The 21,654-nt window shown below is 34.3% G+C and overlaps 2 protein-coding genes across 5 annotated transcripts; both read left to right on the plus strand.

Moving 5' to 3' along the window:
• Window positions 1-1,612: 1,612 nt before the first annotated feature.
• LOC132699699 (uncharacterized) lies at window positions 1,613-6,653 on the plus strand. Its single transcript, XM_060666548.1, has 3 exons — window positions 1,613-1,872; window positions 2,797-2,970; window positions 5,954-6,653. The coding sequence occupies exons 1-3, from the start codon at window positions 1,812-1,814 to the stop codon at window positions 6,154-6,156; spliced, it is 438 nt and encodes a 145-aa protein (XP_060522531.1). The 5' UTR covers window positions 1,613-1,811; the 3' UTR covers window positions 6,157-6,653.
• Window positions 6,654-7,227: 574 nt separating this feature from the next.
• Window positions 7,228-20,067, plus strand: LOC132699613 (uncharacterized). 4 transcript variants are annotated; one of them, XM_060666426.1, is made up of 10 exons: window positions 7,228-7,329; window positions 8,237-8,665; window positions 8,720-8,999; window positions 10,985-11,175; window positions 11,228-11,436; window positions 11,481-11,733; window positions 16,950-17,117; window positions 17,174-17,431; window positions 19,468-19,557; window positions 19,771-20,067. In XM_060666426.1, the coding sequence occupies exons 2-10, from the start codon at window positions 8,255-8,257 to the stop codon at window positions 19,951-19,953; spliced, it is 2,043 nt and encodes a 680-aa protein (XP_060522409.1). In that variant the 5' UTR covers window positions 7,228-7,329; window positions 8,237-8,254; the 3' UTR covers window positions 19,954-20,067. The 4 variants fall into 4 exon arrangements, with proteins under 4 accessions (XP_060522409.1, XP_060522408.1, XP_060522411.1 ...); XM_060666425.1 differs by having other exon boundaries at window positions 7,237-7,329; window positions 8,188-8,665; XM_060666428.1 differs by having other exon boundaries at window positions 7,237-7,329; window positions 8,188-8,665; window positions 11,493-11,733.
• Window positions 20,068-21,654: the final 1,587 nt, after the last annotated feature.

A 21,654-nucleotide genomic window follows, 5' to 3' on the forward strand; every position in this document is an offset into this window, starting at 1 on the left:
CCAGCACCATTGATAACGTCCTTAATGAACAAATTCATGATTAACTACACTCAACTCAGTTACGGTTAGGAAGTTTGAAATAGGATATAAGCTCAGTAGTTTTTGAAATTATTTTAGTTTATTATTTTTTTTCTAAAGAAACTTCCACAGGCTCCTGTAATATTTTTTACAAAACTTCTGGATTCTTAATGCCTCGATTTTTGATGGGTCGAAATTGCTGATGTTTCGCCTTCGTTGGCTTCTTCAGAGCTTACCCCTGCGACCTATTGTCAGCACCATTGGTTCTCCAACATATTCTCTAGCAAAATACCTAGCTTCCTTATTAAAACCCCTTACAGGGAAAACGGAAAATTTCGTACTTAATTTCTTTCACTTCATTGAACAATTAAAAAGCATTGCATTAGATATACAAGATATTCTAGTTAGTTTCGACGTAGAATCCCTCCTTACCAAAGTTCCTATTCCTGAAACTCTCGACATCATACATATGCGGCAAAGAATACAGCGGAGAGACCGGCCGAAAAATATCAACTAGCCTCAAAGAACACGAAAGAGCCTTACGACTAAGACAAATAAACTCATCAGCTCATCACTATTCTATTCTATTCTATCCTATCTATAACAAAAAATCCGAGAGTCTGTAGAAATCTATAAACAACTTAACAATCTTAACCGCGACTCAGGTCTTTACCTGTCACCAGTTTGGGAATCAGTCATCAGAGACGGTGTTTATGGCCCTCATTTAGCTCCGCCCCCTCAAACAATATATTAGCAGGTACAGGGTGAAATACGAGCCAGTTTCAGTTAAGCTCTGAAGAAGCCAACAGGATGATCGGCGAAACGCAATTTCGACTCATGAAAAATGTAAAAAGTAGTTTAGTTTATATTTTTATTTAATTTCAACACTGAAATATTATTTCCCAAAAAAATCTCAACAACCCAAACAACCGTGTTAAGTGACGGAGAACCACTCAATAAAGACCATAAAGCAGCGAAGCCTTCCTTTGACACACCAATATATTATTAAAATATTTTTTTATTCAAGAAAAATAACGTTGACGAGTGACACTGGACCTGGACAATTTTTCTGGTTAAAAACATTTTGGAACTTCTGAAATTCCCATTTCGGTGTTAAAAGGAACACCCTGTATAGTTTTCGATCTGCGTTCTAAAATCTTTTAAATCACGCGAAGCGTTCTAGCACTTTTCAATGAAAAACGAAATTTAAAAATAAAGAAATTAAGGATTTGTAGACTCAATAATATAAAATCCATTGTAAACAACTCAATGTGTTTCGGTGGATGGTCAAAAACATAGCGGATGTATGAATTAACCGGTTAAATGCATATTTATACCGTCAAGTGAGAATCTCCACAGAATTACCCTGCGAGTAGGGTCACATTAAACCTTAAGAATTTATTTATTTTTTATATTAAACAATTTTTTTTTTCGTACTGACACACCTTGCTCTTACGCGACCCCTTCAATCGGATTCACATTTCTGGCGACGGATTCTCAAAAGTTTTTCACGTGACATGAAGGCTGAAATATTTTGTCTCAATTGAGCTATCATCTTAAATTACCTAAGGCGGTTTTCGTCGTTTTTTTATCCATTCATTCGTTCTCCTTGCTCTAATAGAACTCGTTTAAAAAATTCGTGTCTCCCTAAGTGGTCCTTTCCGTTGGAAAGACATTCTCGTCATGCGCAAATTGACCTAGATCCTATCCTATTGTCAGTGCAACATCTTCCACGGCGGAATTTTGTAATTTATTTTTGCCGCGCAAAAAGTCGCTAGGTTTTCCGTGAAAAAATGCTTTATGTACGTTACTTCTGTGGATTACTTGTTGTCGCCGTACTTTGCGTACAAAACGGTAAGTTGGTCGGGCGTTTGTTTGTTGTTTTAGACGGACCATCAAGCCAACTATTTCGGGAAATGTATTTCTATTTCTACACGTTTGTGTAAAACATTTTGCTTACGTGCAAAACATTCAGATATTTGCGATTCAGTGAATGGTAACCGTTTGAACAGAATTATACGCCTAACAGCTTAAACAATTGTTGGACGTAGGTGTTTACGGCTAAATACTAATTAACGCTTTGCGTGATGATTTATTTCAATTTATTTAAACAATTCATAGCATCTGAGGGGAAAGCGCATGCGAATTTTGGCAAAATCAATAGGCCCTGACATCTAGAGCAAGGGCACATTGGCACAAATCTTTTTTCGAAGACGTTATCATCGCCTCACTCTACTGAACATTTGCAGCTTTATTCATTGAAACGAAATTTCTTTTCACGATATGGAAAATTATATTCATAATTAATAAACACATTTGTACTTTGTACAAATAATTGTAATTTTTGTCGCAGAATTTTCAGCTAAAAGTTCATAAGATAATTTGTTTATAGTGTATTTCTTCGAATAGTTACGATTAAAAAATAAACCAAATATTATTGTAAAATTATTAATAAATTTAGTCTGGTTGATTACAATCACAATTAAAATATTAAAGTAGAAAAAAACTCAGCTCTCGTTTTTGAAGAAGAAATAAAATTGAAATATCCTATGCCAAAATGTAGTTGCTTAGAAAACCGTATACATCATAAGTTTCGATTCCTCAATTTTTATAGACTTAGATCTTAAAAAAAAAACTAAAACTGGAACTAAAACCAATTCTGGTTTTATCAAAATTGTCGTGGATTATGATTTCATTTAAAAAATATACATACATTTTAATTTTTTTCATGGTAAAGTAGCAATAGTGTCCCCTGCCTACCACTCCCAATTATTCTAGGTGGTGCTATTAGATGCTACGAATGCAACAGTGTTTTGGAACCAAATTGTATAGGAAATCAAGAAAATCCTCTCACCGAAAACCTGAAGAAAGAATGCCCGGAAAAGAAAGGAGATAAGCCGTACACCTTATGTAGAAAAATTAGGCAATTTATAGATTTCGAAGTAAATGGACGTAAGTATTGCTTCTCAATTCTAAATGTCTGCTTACAGTTCTTCAATTTTATATTATTTTGATTGGCTGTTTTAAAACCGCTTAAAATACGTGCTCCCAATTTTCTCTACACTTTGTATAACAAAATACAAAGGCCTAGATGACCCAGTTTTTTTGACTTAGGCTTAATTTATTTTCATTGATTTTGTTTTAAAGAGCGCCAGAAACAATCTCTTGTTAATTAATTACTAATATTATAAATAAGAGCAATTAGACTAGTTTTTGATAGTCCTTTACAACAACAAAAAAATCTTCAAAAAAAAATAAAAACATTTTATTTTTGTGACGTTTCGGCCTTCAAGACCTTCTTCAGACATTTAATTTTAACTTACAAAAATGTATTTTTAAATAAAATTATTTATAGCATTGTTTTCCTGGTCATAATTAAAACATAGATAAAAATTTGTATAGGAGTCAGCATTGAAATAATTAAAAATTACTAGTGCAAGTCAATAGAACAAACAAAGTGATTAAAAATTGTATACAAATAGATGCACAACAATAAAACATACATAATTTTTTATATTACGATTACATACATACCTTAAGCCAAAAATCAACGGTTCACTATATAGTTGTTTGGTAATTTACAGTTTTACAACATTCACAACAGACATATCGAATATGTAAATCGACAAGCCACATTGATAAGACGACGAACCAAAACAATAATGCGAAGCCCGGATGTACGTTTCTTCACAGTAGGACAACGGAGTTTTTTTTTTCTAAAGCTTTTTTTTTGTGTGTGAGATTCACGGGTTAATGTGTCTCTTTATTTAATTAAGTTGTGATAAATTTTGCTGAGATTTTTTGTGTCAGTCTTAGAGTTTATGGCGTTTGGATTTTTTTGGATCTCAATCATTTCATAAAATTCCCGTCTTTTTGTGTGCCTTTCTGAGCGTAAAATTTTCACACTTTGAAAGTCAAACGAGTGCTGATTCTCCCTGGAATGGCTCGAAAGAGCAGTGTTATTTTTTTTGTCATATTTATGGCCGTTTAAGCGACTTTTTAAGTATTGACTAGTTTGTCCGATGTAGACACCGTTACAATTTTGGCACGGTATTTGGTACACCACGTGGATTTTTTTCTCGTCAGGGATTTTTGATTTTAATTTACTAAAGTTTTGTTCTAATAGGTTATAACCTTTGTGTGCCACAGTAATGTCGTGTTGTTTGAACACATTGCACAAATTTTCCGATAGCCCTGGAACGTACGGTAATGGGAGATACTGTTTTTGAGTATTTTTCTTCTCGGATTTGTTACCAGCATTTTGATTGTAAAATTTATGTATCCATTTATTGAAAATTTTATTTATTAATACATCCGGGTAACAGTTTAATTTTAGGGCTTGTTTTGCTTTTTTAATAGCTTGCTGTCTGTACTCAGAATGGGACAGTTTAATAGCTCGGTCGGCTAAACCTATTATTACGGATTTTTTTTGGGTGATGGGATGTTGGGAGTTGAAACTTACATACCTAGATGACCAGGTATCTTTGGTGTACCATTTAGTTTTGATCCGGTCTTTGCTGTGGTATAGAGTCAGGTCTAGAAAGTTAATGACGTTATTTTTTTCGATCTCTATTAAAAATTGAAGTTTGTCTTGTATGAATTAAAATTCTCTAGAATATCATCGATTTCAGTTTTTGGGACAGCACTTACGCAGTCATCGACATAACGATATAATAAGGGGATATGGAGATTTATATTTTTTAGTACGGATTCTTCCAAATCTTCCATTACTAACTGTGCAATAACACTGGAAATCGATGCTCCCATTGCACAACCATCGACCTGCCTGTAATATTTGTCATTGCATTGTGCAACAGACAGCAAGCTATTAAAAAAGCAAAACAAGCCCTAAAATTAAACTGTTATCCGGATGTATTAATAAATAAAATTTTCAATAAACGGATACATAAATTTTACAATCAAAATGCTGGTAACAAATCCGAGAAGAAAAATACTCAAAAACAGTATCTCCCATTACCGTACGTTCCAGGGCTATCGGAAAATTTGTGCAATGTGTTCAAACAACACGACATTACTGTGGCACACAAAGGTTATAACCTATTAGAACAAAACTTTAGTAAATTAAAATCAAAAATCCCTGACGAGAAAAAAAGCCACGTGGTGAATCTCGCACAAAAAAAAAGCTTTAGAAAAAAAAAAAAACTCCGTTGTCCTACTGTGAAGAAACGTACATCCGGGCTTCGCATTATTGTTTTGGTTCGTCGTCTTATCAAGGTGGCTTGTCGATTTACATATTCGATATGTCTGTTGTGAATGTTGTAAAACTGTAAATTACCAAACAACTATATAGTGAACAGTTGATTTTTGGCTTAAGGTATGTATGTAATCGTAATATAAAAAATTATGTATGTTTTATTGTTGTGCATCTATTTGTATACAATTTTTAATCACTTTGTTCTATTGACTTGCACTAGTAATTTTTAATCATTTCAATGCTGACTCCTATACAAATTTTTATCTATGTTTTAATTATGACCAGGAAAACAATGCTATAAATAATTTTATTTAAAAATACATTTTTGTAGGTTAAAATTAAATGTCTGAAGAAGGTCTTGAAGGCCGAAACGTCACAAAAAATAAAATGTCTCACAAGTAACGGAAACTTATTTTAATTTCACTAAAAAAGGACCAAAAAAAACCCAAGAACCATTTCTTAAGAATATATAAAATCAAAAGGATCCAAGAACTCACAAACTAGAAAAATATATATTAATATATATATATATATATATATATATATATATATATATATATATATATATATATATATATATATATATATATATATATATATATATATATATATATATATATATATATATATATATATATATATATATATATATATATAAAATTAGACATTCTCTTTTTCGTTTGTTTTGAATTTTGATTAACGTATTCTGATTAATTCTAGTTAAACCTGACACTAGAACTATCCGTACTTGCGGCTATGAAGATTCTCAGTACGCCAACAGGTGTTATCAGAGATCAGGATTTGGTGGCAGACAAGAAGTATGCGCCTGCCAAACCGACGACTGCAACGCAAGCTCGCTTATCATGTCATCGGCAACTTTAACAGTTGGATTGTTACTCCTTCTGAAGTACTGCTCGGCATAAAATAAAAAATTGCGATATTCTCAAACGTTAATATTAATAATTGAATGAATATCAAATTTAAATCGTTTGAAGCGCTCATGTTTTGAAATGCAAGCTCAAAAGGATGAGTTGTGTTTAACTCATCTCAATGAATACCGCTAACATTAGGAAATGAAATTATCTATATAAAAAATACCGTTTCTTGTAGGAAAGTGTTTGACCGGAACTGCTAGTAGCAATAACTTATGTTTAATATCATGCTGTATTGGACGAAAATCAGTAGGTAAGGTCTACTTCCCGTACCTAGTAAGTAATATTGGTCTATTTTTAGACCGCATTAGATCTGTTTTGTGATTTAGGGATTAGTCAAGATTTCTGTTGCACTGCCTAAGGAAAATTTAAATAGCCCATATCAAATTCGCTATAGGTACCTTATGATACACCTTATAAAATGTGATAGTTGATTGTTATGTTTTTGACTCGAAGAAGCAATAAAGTCAATAAATTCACACCCAAAAGTTGAAGCAGTTTTAATTTCCACAATATGTTTCGCTTTAATTAGCAAATAAAACCAAAATCATGTTTAGTTAAAAATACATTTTTTTTTAATTTCAAACATGGACCAAAAAACGTGCATTTTTGCGGTAAAAAAGGAAGACACAATGGAATTAATTATACATTCTGGAAAGTGATGTGAAATTGTAACCTGAACGCATTACTAATTGTTATTGATTGGTTGCCTGTAGCTGAATCACCTACTTTAGGTATAAGTATAAATCTCATTGCATATTAACATACTTTATTCAACGGTTTTCAAAAAATCCCAGGAGATTCGATACTAGGCTTAGTCCTGAATGCGCGTCTATCTCCTATTATATCACCATAATTAAACCAAAATTTCCACCAACAAGTACCTTTTAAAATTTTAAAAAGGACTAGACCTATATTTTACTAACGCCATGAACTTCATTGAACATATTAAAGAGATAGTTATTACATAAACGCGGCTGAGAAAAGGGGCACATTATTGCTATCAATCAAGTTAGCTGTTGTTTGTTAAAGTGTCATTTGAGTCAGCTACTTGTCAAAAGTTTTAAGCATTCTAAAGCCATAATTTTGAAGAGTTTTATGATGTTTTTGTGATTACCTTATTGTTTGTGAGCATGAAGTGAATTGAAATATTTTAAGTTTTCGGTAAGTAATTAAAAGGCGAGTTATGGAATAATTAATATATTATTGTCGATCTTGAAGTTCTTATGCCGTAATTTTGGCTAGGTTTGATGCCTAAAATGTTTTACAATCAGCGCCGGTTCAAGAGGAACCCAAGCAATGACTATAAGATTAAGGGGTAATCGTTAGCCTGCCAGAAATTAAAATTTTACTCTATAAGCACAGTTATACCGCTGTCACATTTAATTTAATTTCAAAAAAGTCTGAAAATATTCAGATTGATTTCATTCTGCTTTGTCTTTGGAATTAATACATAATAATTTTTGTGTTTAATGGAAGAAGGAAACAAGTCGCAATATATAGGAAGAATGAAGATATGGACTCAGTTTAAAATAAAGCGTTTCTAATAATTTCAGTGTATAAAATTAAATTCTTTTTTGGTAAATACATGCACAGGTTATACAAGATAGAAAACAACAAGCCATAGTGGAGGCAATGATACCCATACTGAACTTAGGGAGACTAATTTTGGGGCTGTTATCGCTTAAATATTCAAAATTATATTTATTATAATATTAATATATAATAATAAGCAAATAAAAATCGTAGGTGGGTCGCTTAGTATATTTTCAAAACTGTCTTAATTGCACTTATAAAGCTGGTATTAAGCGGCGCTCTAATGAGAATGGGATTTGCGTCTGCCAGTTTTCGAAGGATAGAAGAACTGGTTTTATTTGCTTTTCTCACGGATTTTATAAATATTAGCGATAACAATTTGGAAACCCATAAGAAAAGGCAGAAACTTTGAAACACTTTTTTATCGTCGTCTTCTGCCTTCTGTCAACGTAGATCTGAAGATTGATTTATATCGAATGTTGTTAGATTCGGACTTCTCGGCACTGATTCGACGAATAACAAGAAACATCCGTAGGTTTTACTTTGTGGTGAAATGGAACCCAATCGCTCCGAAAACAATTCCAACCAGCACCAAAACGTGCACCTTCATATGCACCACCTGTGCAACTGCCAAAGTGGCCTGTTCCCGGGGTACTTTCCTACAATGGGATTTAGAACTCCTCTGCCGCCCTTCGTCTCGTATCCCAGCACTTCAGCAATGAGTAGACCGTACTTGCAGCATTATCAATACACACAGTTTAACGTTGGGGGACAGTACACTGTGCCAGCAAGCACCCCACTTTACTGCCACAACCCGAATAACAATGCCATAGATGTAATTTTAAATGGTAACTCAACGAAAGACAAGGGAGACGAATTTAATGACGCAGAAAAGCAGAGCGATGGTCCCGAAGCCTACGACTGCGGCCCAATAGCACCTGCAGTTAAAGATTTGCTCATAACGGTTTGTATGGGTTTATATGTCGCATTGTATTTGAATCCATCTGTTTTCGGTCAGGACGCTTCCGAACAGATAACTCCTGATAATTTCGTAAAATTTTTGGAGAGGGGTTGCCTGACGGCCGAACAAGTGGCCTACAGGAATCGCAATCGACCCTGTTTCCGGAATATCCAGAATCTCTGTATACGCACCAGAACTGAAATTTTGAAGCCTTGCACCACCATTTCCAATATCCATTCGCAGGGCATACCTTGGGCCACCAAAGATTTTATTTACGCGTTCGTGAGGCTAACCAATTGCTGGCATATTTTAAAAGGCTATTGGGAGAACCGGGAAGGTAAAGTCACTCGGTATTAGGGGAGTTTAATTATTGAGCTTCAATTCTTATACCTCTTCCTCTTTTGTCCTTTATTTTATAAGAAGTTTCAGCCGAAAAATTATTATAAACTGATATGTTTCTGTAAAGCCAGTAGTGGAAGATAAACAGAATAGATATGTAATAATATACTATATCTCAAAAGCGAGACTTTTGAAAGCCTTGCATTTTGGCAAAAATATTCCGTAACGTATCATGCTTCCAAAGGAGCAGCAGTTAGCTGTTATAGAGAAGTTTCGATAATCTCGTCCGTCAATGTTTGAGTTTTTAAATAGACGTGACTACGTAAAGTTTCAAAGGTATACTTTCAAGGTGATATTAATGAATGGACGTTTGAGCGCCTGCTTTAATTATAAATAATTTAATCATAAATTATATGCGTCTTATGTTTTCTACATTATTTGATAACTTAATAACACTGCAAAAAAACAACGGCAAATTATTCTAAACACACAGAAGACCTAAATAGCTGCTTATTTGTCGTTTGTTTCACAAAATGGGACATCTGAGTATTGTTTTTTCACTATTTAGATCGAAATAATTGCGACCTTTCCTCTAATCCTGATTATAGTGTACGAGGGCAGCGCCAAAATTTCCCGGCCTGAAAATGAAAGAAACAAAGTAGAGTAACAATTTTTTATTATTTTTCAATATAACCCCTCTTAACTTCAATACACTTATGACATCATTTTTTGTTTGTCTGCAAAATGAGCTAAAACAGCCTCTTTTAACGCAACTTCGTCGTTAAACCGCCGTCCACGTAAGCCCTTTTTCAAATATCCAAACAAATAATAGTGCTGGACTATAGGGAGGATGATTTATCTGTTGGAACCCACACTCTAAAATGGAAGCTTGTGCAACACCAGCAGTATGGACAGGTGCAAAAACGCACGCCTCTGGTCAGTTTTTCGCGACGTTTTACACGTATTCAGTCTAGCAATTTATGTAATAATGTTGCGTAATATTTACCATTGAGTGGTATTAGTTTCTTTAAAATCTATCAAGAGAATTCCTTCACAATACCAAAAGATCGTGGCCATCACCTTTTTTGTTGACTGGCAGACTCTGAATTTGGTTGGAGATGCTTCACGCTTACGACGCACCTACATTGATTCTTTTTTCGATAGGGGATCATAATAGATAACCATAGTTTCATCTTCTGTCGCAAGAGTTTCTATCACAGGCTTCGGTTCCAACCCATCTTGCACTAACCTTATGCATACCTAAATGATCATGCAGGATTCGACGAACACTTTTAGCAGAAAGCTTAGTAATTTCTGAGATTTCCTTGACCTTTAAAAGTCGATCAGTCAATACCACCTCTTCCACAATCGCAACAATATCTTCCGTTATGATCTCCCCTGGTTGGCCAGTTCTTGAATCATCTTCAAGGGACTCCTGCCCCATTCGAAAACGTTTTGCCGATTCTTTCACTACAGAATACGAAGGAGAACTTTGGCCGTACACACCATCCAGCCTTTCTTTAATAATTTTAGGTGCTAACCCTTCTTTTGTCAAAAACTTTATGACTACTCTATACTCAATTTGCGTTATTTGCGACATTTTTTTGGACACGTCTTGTTTAAAATGCTGCCAATAAAAAGCAATTTGATGCAAGACTTCAATTTTTTTTTCGCAGCCTACTAAAATATATATTTAAAAAAGTCAAAGTTTTATCGTGATACTGGAGCTGCATCTATGTCAGGCCGGGAAATTTTGGCGCTAACCTCGTAAGTCATATCTGCAGGTTTTCTTAGTTTTCTAGTTTCAAGGAATAGGAACCCAGTCCTTTATTAATAATTAAATTAAAAATAAGTCATATAAATACATAGGAAGTTCTAGGTCTCGCTGTGGATCGTGGAGCAAAAACTATTAATAGGCTATAGTGCACCATGATTTTTTGCAAATTGGCGAGTACCTCTAAAAATTGACTGATTTTTGTTTAGGCCCCAGTTTGGGTAAAATAGAAAAGGAACTAACACCTGAATTTAGATCGTGTTATTTGCGATGGGAGAAGGAAACTATTGAGCTAGCCGCTCAGCTGACCAGAATCTTTTACAATTTGGATACGAACTTAAACAGCACGAGTTCTGGGGCGAACGTTTATTCGGCAAATAACTTGATACCTCCGCAGGTGGTTAAAATTTGCTCGCTAGGCATATGGTTCAACGTTTCGAAAATCTATGTAGGTGAATTTGACAAAAAGCGGGTCGGATGCGGCAATCAGGAAGGCCACCGAGATTGTAGCGGGCACCAATGCAGCCGTTAGGGGTGTGTTGCGCTTGCCTCCGAAACAGGCGGCGGTCAGCGAAATTCCAGACATGTCCAAGCAGACGGTTTCTACAGAGTTGGGTCCCAACGATGAAGAATACGATTCGGAAGAAGAGCGCACCAAAAAGTAAAATAATCTAATGCGATTTGGAACAATGACGGATTGTTCAGAACGATTTGCAGGGTGTACATGAAACCGGGAAGTTACAGCGTGCCAAAACGACCAGATGGTGGCGACTGTGGGATGGCCGTAGGCAGCAGTCCGAGGACTATAGAGTTTTTGGAGACTGCTCAAAACGTGACCAAAGCTAGAGAAATGGCGAACGACCGATACTGGACCAATCGACATGTCTATAACGCAAAGAATTCGCAAGATAACAGCTTGATGCTCGAAGATGGTGAACTCAACGTTAAAGAAGATGGGGTGAGTGATAACGGAGGCTTTAAAAAGAAAACTTTAAATGAACACATGTTCTAAACGTTTTAACTTTTGAGACAGAGGGTGGTAAAGTTTTCAAAAATAAAACATATTTTTTCAATATCTGTAATACCACTTAAGATATTTTGATGAAATTTGGCACACATGAAGAGGCATTGTTGAGTATACCACAAAAGTACACCAGTCGCTGGCGTACGGAATTTCTATTGTGGCAGACATTGACGATACCCCACTGATTTTTCTTAAATTAAAAATTATTCTTACAATCTCCAATTATTAAAAAAAAAATATTTTCTTAATTTTCTTCATTTCGTCGTACGGTTTTCACTTAAATAAAACCTCTTCCCTGCATGGTTATAACAATATCGTTAATAGACAGCATGCAGAGAAATTAGTTTTTATTTTTAAGTGAAATGCGTGCGTCGGACTAAAAAAAAATTAAATGCAGGCAAACGTAATCTTTTGAAAGAAATCAGTGGCGTGTTATTTGAAAAAACTGGGTTACTCTAAAAAATTAACAGTTAACATTACAAGACAAGTAAAGAAAAGTTTCATTTACAATTTTTCGCATGATCAGGTGACCCGGTAAATAGCATTTATGATAGTCACAGCCTCCTAGACACAATTTTCAAAAATTAAGTAAAAATAAAAAAAAAGACGCGAAGAATTGAATTGAAAAACTGATGTCAAACAATTGTCAAACAACCGACTTGACAACAGAATTAATACAGAGAGTCTACTACAATTATAAGAAATAGTTATAAAGATTTCAAAAATACAGCTCAGAGTTTACATATTTCGTATTCGTATTTCGATTTTTGAAATATTACAATTACTTACGTAAGAAATAATAATAATTTTTATTTTTTAAATGAAAACCGTACATCGGATTGAAAAAAAATCAAGAAATTATATTTCTGTAGAAATGATTAGAGATTATAATAATATATAATAATATTAATAATATACAATAATATTATTTTAAGAGAAATCAAAATATATATTTAGGTGAAATTCCATATGCCGGCCACCGGAAATATCCGAAGTGACTCGGATCCGTGAGAAACGAAACTCACTTGGTAAAGTGGCGCTTCTCGCACGCTAGAAAGGAGTAGAAAAAAATTGTGGTTTGGTCTGTTCATAGATATAAGCAAGTGACCAAGTGCTTTTGAATGGGATTATCCAAGGGTGGTCATTAACATACAATGCAACAATGCTAAAGTTTCGGAATTTAAATTCAGGTAAAACTGTGGTCCGTAATAGAAAATAATTTTATACCTACCTGTGTTTAATATTCTTTGGTTTGGTATACTACTTAGTTTAAGTTTGTTAGTAATCATTCTTATTTCGTGTGTAATACAGCGTGTGTTGAATCGTGTGCGAATTATGCAAAATATGTGCGAGTCTAGTGTATCTCAGAAGATGCTCCCGCCCAAATGTAGAAAACACTATTCTATTGAGACTAAGGAAGTTATAAACAATGATTATTTGTTTCTTATTGAACGTGGTGTCAGCAAGCAAGCATCTTTAGAAATAACGGCCACATTGACGAAAATTCCAACATCAACTGTATGGAAAATTGTGAATAATCCCATTTCAGCGAGGAAAAAAAGAAGCGATGCTGATATTTTCTCGAGTGTAGATGGAAGTGATCAAGATATAATACGGAGTAAAATTTACCAGTTATACGAGGAACAAAGCGTGCCTACATTAGATATCTTAATTAGGAGGCATGAAAAAGATGAAACCGGTGTTAAATATGGCAGAACTACCTTATGGAAGTGTATTCAACACATGGCGACTGGAATATCTAGAAAAAATTAGGATTTACAGAGAACAACAAAGGCCAAATTATTTATTTGGATGAAACCTGGTTCGACACTTATGATAACCCGAAAAAGGGTTGGGTTGAATCAACTGATAAGTGTAAAACAAGCGCGCCATCAAAAAGAGGTAAAAGAATAACTATTTTGCATGTTGCATGCTGGCTCTAAAGATGGTTCGATTCCAAGTGGACTTTCTCTGTCTGCGAAAAATATTAAAGATCCACAAAAGGAATACGTCTGTGATAATTATGCAAAAAATCTAGGGCATACAGTTTTAAGGGTTCCACGTTACCACTGTATATTTAATCCCATTGAATATGTTTGGCACCAATTGAAATCTGCCATTCGTCGTAATAATGTTTTTCGCCATGTTAACTCCAATGTCCTCAAACTTTTAGAAACCGAAGTTTTTAACTTTACTTTAACAAAGTGGGGCAAATTCTGTTAAACATATAGAAAAAGCAGAACAATCGTATATCCGTATTGCAAATAATATGGAACAAATAATAATTAGAACAGGCGATGGTAGCGATAGTGATACTGATATATTATGTGAACAATTTTAAGTAATTTAAGTAGGTAATAAAAATAATTTGTAATTTTATTTTAGATTTAAACATAAATACATACATAATATACATAAATATTCTTTAGTATCTTTCCCAACAAAACCCCAAATAATTAAATTCTAAGCAAAGTACGGACCTATTCGGCCATATTTCATTTTTACAGCTTGCCCGGGTCTTCCCTTAATTCGCATCGGTTAGTCACTTTCTTATATCTATGAACAGACTTTACCCTAAATAATGCTTCTTGATACATGTGTGCCAAATTTCATTAAAATATCCAAAGCGGTATTATAGATTTTAAAAAAATATATTTTATTTTTGAAAACTTTACCACGCTGTATCTCAAAAGTTAAGACTTTTTGGACATATGTTTATATGAAGTTTTCTTTTTAAAATGAACTCCCCTTAATTATTGACATTCAGTTTGAAATCATTTATCAGCAATTTATAAGATGGCTGGGATATAAATCTGCACCAAACATAGGCTCCGATTATTCCGCGAAAAAAGAAGTGAATTGCATCTGTCAAACTGAAATGCAATATTTTATTTAGAATCAAGCGGGTAATGATTATATTGTTAGTTATCTGTAATATGAGATTGTCTTTATTTATTTAGCACTTTTTCTACTTGTTTGTGCGAAACGATTTGATTTTGTCAATTTTTGACTGGGACGTTTTGGCAGGATAATTTATATAAATGTGTAGAATAATTTCATGCTGCTATTATGATTATACTTTTTTTTTCTTCTTCCTTTTCGGCAACTGCCTGTTATTTTTCGTCCCGTTGGGTCTCAAATTGTCGCACCATCTTTTTCGCGGGCACTTCTACGGTGATTTATCACTAGTTGTTTTAACTATTCTCGAGTCATCCATGCGATTGATGAGTTCGTTCCATTCCAGTTTTCGTTTTAATATCCAATCATTTATGTTATCCGCTCTACGCATTTAGATAATGTTTTTCCAGCATTTTTCCGTAATTTCCGTTGTCTCCATCATCTGCTTAGTTTTCGTTGTGTCAGGTCGTGTTTCTGCTAAGTACGTCATGATTGGTCTAATCGTTGTTTTACTTACACAGCTTTCACCTGATGGGCAATTTTGTCTTAGATGCAGATATAATCATGTTACATGGTTTAGGTGTTCGGTTAAAGGATTGCAATATTATTTGCAGGTCGTCTTTGTTTTCTGTTCCTAGTACAGTGTCGTCTGCATAGCACACAATTTTAATCTCGCGGTCGTTCATTCTGTATCCCTTTGCGTACTTCCCTTATTATCTCATCCATGATAATCTTAATCAGAAGCGAGCTTAAAGAGTCCCCTTATTTGATACCTCTTTCCACCGGTATAAATTCCTTACATTCTCCGTTGAGCTTAGATTTGGTTGGTCGAGTATATATTTTCGGTAGTTAGGTTCTGCGAGCTCTGTCTATCGTAAAGGAGATATTTTTGAGCTGAACTCGATCGAATGATTTTTCGAGGTTTATAAAATATTATGTATATTCTGGCTTTTTGTATTTGATAAGTTTTTTCGTTATTTGGCTTATCGCAAAAACGTTGTGATCTTCGATATTATTCCTTTATAGTTTTAATAATCGTAGTGAGTGCTTACTCGCCATTCGTCTGGGATTTTATGATGTCGAAGAATCTTTCGAATCAGAATTGTTAGTGTTGTTATTGTTATCGGCTCCGTATGGATCTGTATGGATATTCTACCCAGGTTTCGTCGCTTTGCATCCTTTTCGAAAACTCTTCCCAGCACCTTTCCTTTATTTGTCTAACCAGTTGCGATGTTTTAAGTACGCTACCTTCTTTTCTTTGCATTTTCCTTAACCTCTCGGCAGTACCTTGGGTATTTATTTGTTGTATTTTTAGGTTTACTAGTATTTCTAGTACCTAGGGCTGGTGTTAATATTGTCCCCTTCAGTTATTGGGTATTATCTTATTTTTTCCCTGTCTTTTTTGGTAGAGTTCGTTTATCGGACTTAATGTTTACTTTTGCTATTTTCGGTATTGGGTTTTTGTCTTTTTCAGGCGTAGTTTTAATTCTTATCTTTCCCACTAGCTCGTTACCTACATTAGCCGAGTTTAGTGTTCTGACGTCGATGATCTGACTATTGTTTGAGAAGGTGAGTTTATGGTCGAAGAAAGTATTACTGAATTGTAGTTCATTAAGAGAACAGAGGTTCATCATTATCTATCCATTATCATTGATTAAATTATTGTTAAATCTCTGTTTAACTCTTGGGATTGCGTCGTTGTCAACTCGTGCATTAAAGTCACCCAGAATTATTATTTGTTGGTTTCCCGGATAAGATTCTATTACGCCCTGAAGCTGGCTGAAGAATGTTTCTCGGTCGTTTTTGCGTTTGTTGTCATCAGGGGTGGTCAATGATGGTCACCTTTTCTTACTTAGTTTAACGGATACAGTTCTTTGGTATGGATCGCTATTGCAATTCCTTCTTTTCCCCTATCATGTCTTTCTACCCTGCTATATATCAGTGGGTAGTCTTGATATTGTTTTTGCCCTTTAATATATTTTGTTTGATCCCTAAATAATAAAGTGTAGAAAATTTGAGTAAGAATATCTTGATTAATAAAGTAATCAAACAATAATCTATTACGTAATAATAATAATTATAAGCCGTCTTTTTCTATTGTTAAATTTGTCTTAATTTTCTATCACACCCTTGTCATTTCAATTTGGATCGAGTCCACTGAACCTATTTAAAACGTTACCCAGTACGGATTTTTAATCGTTCCATTCCCAAATTCAATTCTCAAAACCAATTTCCCATTTTTCTTTACCAAGTTGGATCTGACCGAACTGAAGATTCACGAATGGCTCATTAGCAACGACTTTGGGGAACCGTTCAAATTGCAAAGCGGTCAGCCCGATCCGCAGAGCATTTTCATGGATAACGTCTACGATTCTTTGCTCGACGGTAACCAGTTCAGAATGGAGCAGCAGCGTTCCGAAGTAAGCACCGCTCGGTCCACGGCACCATTTAAATGTTGTTTTGTTTTTGCACGTAGAAAGGAAACTATTTGAAGATAAATTGCGACGAGATGAACGCGAAACTTGCCATTGCGAACGCGCAGGTGGACGACCTGCGCAGATCGAGGAAACAGAAGCAGAAAGCAGAAACCAGCGTGACGGATGCGGAAGAGAGGAAAGCTAATCCGTACGAAATCATTGGGGGAGGGTTAACGGGTTTGGGGCGCCACGTGCTGGCCAATTTGGTGGTGGCGATAAAGGGTAATATGTTGGGTCCTGTGGCCGCCGAAAAAGAGGTAGGTGATAGTTTCATGTTATTTTTGAAAGAGTATACTGGTGGTGGTTTTCTTTTGACATTTGTTGGAAATGATACTTCTATAACAAAATTTTTCGCAACCAGTGACTATTAAGCTGACTCTTTACTATTATACCGGAACTTCTATTAAATGCAACCATGTACTGTGAGGTAGTAGAAATTTGAAAAAAAAATGGATAAAAAAACCTGAAAAGTATTTTCGCGTTTCTAAAATGGCCTCCAAAATTACGTTTAATCACTAACTCGGGCGCTTAACTAGACTATGCTTTAAAGAGTAATAAATAAATAATACTTAATTGAGAATAATGCGAGAGTGTTATAAATCATTGCATATTTATTTATTTACTCACTTTTACAAGATATATCAATAGAACTAATTGACTACAAATGGCCATTAAATTTTTCTATTACAACTTAACTTCAAGTAAGTAAATAAATTACTACAGACTTTATACCACATGACGCTTTCCAAAAACTATTAAAGCCGTGAATCTGGAATCTGGTATTTCTGTGAAGAAAAAAAAAGAGCGTCAATAAAGAAAGTAATATGGGACAATCAACCACATAATTAATGAGTTTAAAAAATAGCTTAAAATCTGCCTAATTTCTTATATAGCTTAGTGCCGTCAGTTCAAATCTCTCCTGAAGCAGACTGTTGAGCAATATTCTAATAAAAGTCTAACTAGGCAGCAGAAAACTATTCTATGTACGTGACTCACAAATGATAATGTGGAGTCTATTATTACAAGATCACTGATATTCCAGACAACAGAGAACAATGCAATGGCGGAACATTGTGTTTTGTAGAGTAGCATATGGAGTGACACTTTACTATGTTCAGAACCATTGCATTGAACTAATACCACATAGCCAGTGTGTCAAGGTCAGATTGAAGTTTAGACAATCATCCCGATAGCATTTTATATCATCCGCAAAACAACAATCTAGAAGATTAATAAATATTAAAAACAATAAAGGACCTAGGAATCTCCGTGCTACACGCGAAGGGTTGGAAAAATTATTCTGTTAGCTAACTATCCACTAGAGAAGAGTTTTCTGAAGACCACCTGCTTTCAATTTACTGACCGATACACTATATTTGACGCTGTCGAATGCCTTGGAAAAGTCGGTGACATATAGTTTACATAAGTAACCTGTGGACCTCTTCTTAAAAAAACAAACTGAGGTGAAAATAGACTTTAAATAATCAACAACTATCTTTTCGAAAAGTTTGGGAGTCCTACTTCGGTTACATGTCAGGAAAGATCGAGGACAGAACTAACCAAAACTTAATTGTCTTAGTCGTATTCCATAGACGTATTATTGTATCGATTAATGATTGCTAAGGGTCCCGAGAGTGATAGGTAGACTCACGGACCTGTGCCAATATATGAAAATGGTGAGTTTTTCTGAATTTGTTTCTGAAAAACGAATCAAATATATGGAAAAAAGTTGACACTATTCATTGGTTTACTTTAAATAAGAAGCAATTTCAGAAAGATATGTTGAAACAGGAACTACTGGAGTGTAAATTTCAAAACGAAATGTAAGGGTACTTCGCCTTATCACTGTGAATTAAACCCTATAAAATTGGTACGGGTGCAAGTAAAAAGGTCTGTAGCAAGGCATAACACCACTTTTAAAATGAGGAACGTGGAAACCGTCCTGCAAGAGGGAATGAAGAGAGTGGATTGTGAAAAATGGAATAAGTGCGTCACACATGAACATGAAATACAAGGAACAATGTGGAAAACTGATAACATGCTGACTATTCGGAACCGAAATACTAAAATTTACAAATGAAGTGTAGGTCCTAGAAACTGAAATAAGGAATTTTTATAAACTATCATTTCAATTTATCTGAACTTTCCGATATAACTTTTACGTTGTCCCCCTGTCCTCCAGTCCCTCTGTTTAATGATAGAGCATAGTCCGTAACAAGTTGTTCTCTCATGCCATCACAACACAACAACATACAACATTTTTATTCCAACCCACGTTTTTATCATTTTTTAGATCGACTTCAGCAAGATATTGAGAAAACTACAAAATGGCGATTATCTATACGTCAACGAAGTCATTAGGGACCTGCGCTGTATCATTAAAGTATGTTTCGTTTGCTACTTTTTGGGAAAGTTTAAAAGCCATGCAATTTATGGTCATAAATCAAAAAATCTTATTTAAATTGAAATAGTTTACTTCTAGTCCTATTTCAGTTTTATCTAAATGCTGTTCAATTTCGTGCAATGTCAAAATGCGAAGTGCAACAAAAACTGCTACGCGACCACGTAAATTTTTAACAATAATGGTTCATTTCAGTTGCTGGAGGAAGTGGACGCGAGCACCAGCATGTGGTTCTCTCAAAAACTGGACCTTCTGTTGGAGGACGTTTTCCCAGCTTACGATTTTGACGACGTAAATCTTGACGTTATCGAAATAGTCGGTCCATTAAAAATCAAAATATCCCAAGTTCACAATAGCGACTGCGACCAACTTATCTAGGAACAACGTGTTTTTAAACAATATGCCTTAAATTAGAGCAAAATCGCTGTTACTTTTTTTACTTTTTTTAACAGTGTGCCCTTTCTCAAAAAAAGGTGAGGAAAAAGCACAACTTATCGCTTAGGTATTACAGAAAGTTAAAAAAAATTATAAACGTTAATGATGATATAAGTGTCATTGTTTTTAAGGAGTTTGCGTTGATATTTGACGTTTGACAATGTTTTATGTTCAATTAAGTTAATCTACATTTTAATAAATTAGTTAACTATACTTCAAAGTCCTTTTACTGAAACGGATGATCCGAAGTAATTCAATAAGGATAACGCCACAGGGAAAATAAAATTATATTTGTGCAAAGCTTTTAATGCTTTTCCGAGAAGCATCTTCACAACTCCCCTTCGCATTAACGCCCGATCAAACTTGTGCCTCTAAGTGCTTTTATTCTAAATGGAAAATCTTTAACATGCTGCTACTCTTTGTATAGGAGGAACGTTTTAAAGAAGGTGTTCATATAAAAAAACGAGCCTCCCATTTAAAATGCACTTCACTAACTTAAACAAAGTACTGTTTACAAACATGGAGTTGATATTTGACTGCACTATTGTGCAAAGAATTTATATAAATTTAGAACTCAAATTTATTTTATGGCAGTACCGTGAAAAGGAAAATTTTAAATTTGTTTTTCGTTCTTGACGCTTTGAAGTAGTAAAATAATTCCAGGCTTCAATTTATACAGTAAAATAGATGAATAATACGCATAAAAAAATTTAAAAAGTCTAATTTTAAAATTTTAAGAAAAAAAGTAACAGTAAATTTGAAATTGGTTTCTCATTCTTGACACTTTACAGTTGTAGTAAAATATTTTTAGGCTTTTATTTATACAGTAAAATAGATGAATAATACGCATAAAAAATTAAAAAGTCAAATTTTAAGGAAAAAACTAACAGAATCACCCATGTAGGAAGGATGTTATCAAAGATCTGGGAATTTTCCTATATTTTTTATTGGGCTAATTTTCGTCAATGTTACAATATGGTTTTTAATAATCTCTGGTTAACTGAATTTATTCCAAACGACAAACTATTTTTTTAAGCCGTCTTCAGACAACGTTTCCATTGTGGTCTCAATTTATCTATTTATGGCACGTTTTACGTCATTTAAATTTTCAAATCGAACACCCCGTCAGGGTTTTTTCAAAGCTGATGATGACACTAGGTGCAAGATCCGATGCGGAAGCAATTCCAGTCGCAAATCGTTTAAAAAATCTTTCGTTTCTCTTACGTGGTCCATAATGGTCCGGATAATAAATTAGAATAATATTCTGCGATAATTTTAGTACCAATCGCCAGATAATCAATGAAAATAATACCTTCGCAATCCCAGCGTAGGGACAGTAAGCATTACCTTTCCAACAGGCGGGATTGCACGCGCCTTAATGCAGGGCGGGTAAAAAAAACATTAGTTTTTTGAATCTGACACACAAAAACTAGTTGCTAGTTACGTCTAGAAAATAGTTACCACGTATGAGCTCTTAATATTAATGGGAAAATTATCCTCAGTACAGTTTTGCGTTTAATAATAAGATAATCATATCTAGTAGATCATTAACCCAATTTTATTAATAATTTTTATAGAAAATTGAACGCTCTACAATCGAACCATTTCGAAGATTGAAAGATAACATTTTTTCTAAATTTTGTT

This window comes from Cylas formicarius, unplaced genomic scaffold, assembly GCF_029955315.1.
Source record: "Cylas formicarius isolate icCylForm1 unplaced genomic scaffold, icCylForm1.1 PGA_scaffold_3__17_contigs__length_32017465, whole genome shotgun sequence".
NCBI lineage: Eukaryota > Metazoa > Arthropoda > Insecta > Coleoptera > Brentidae > Cylas > Cylas formicarius.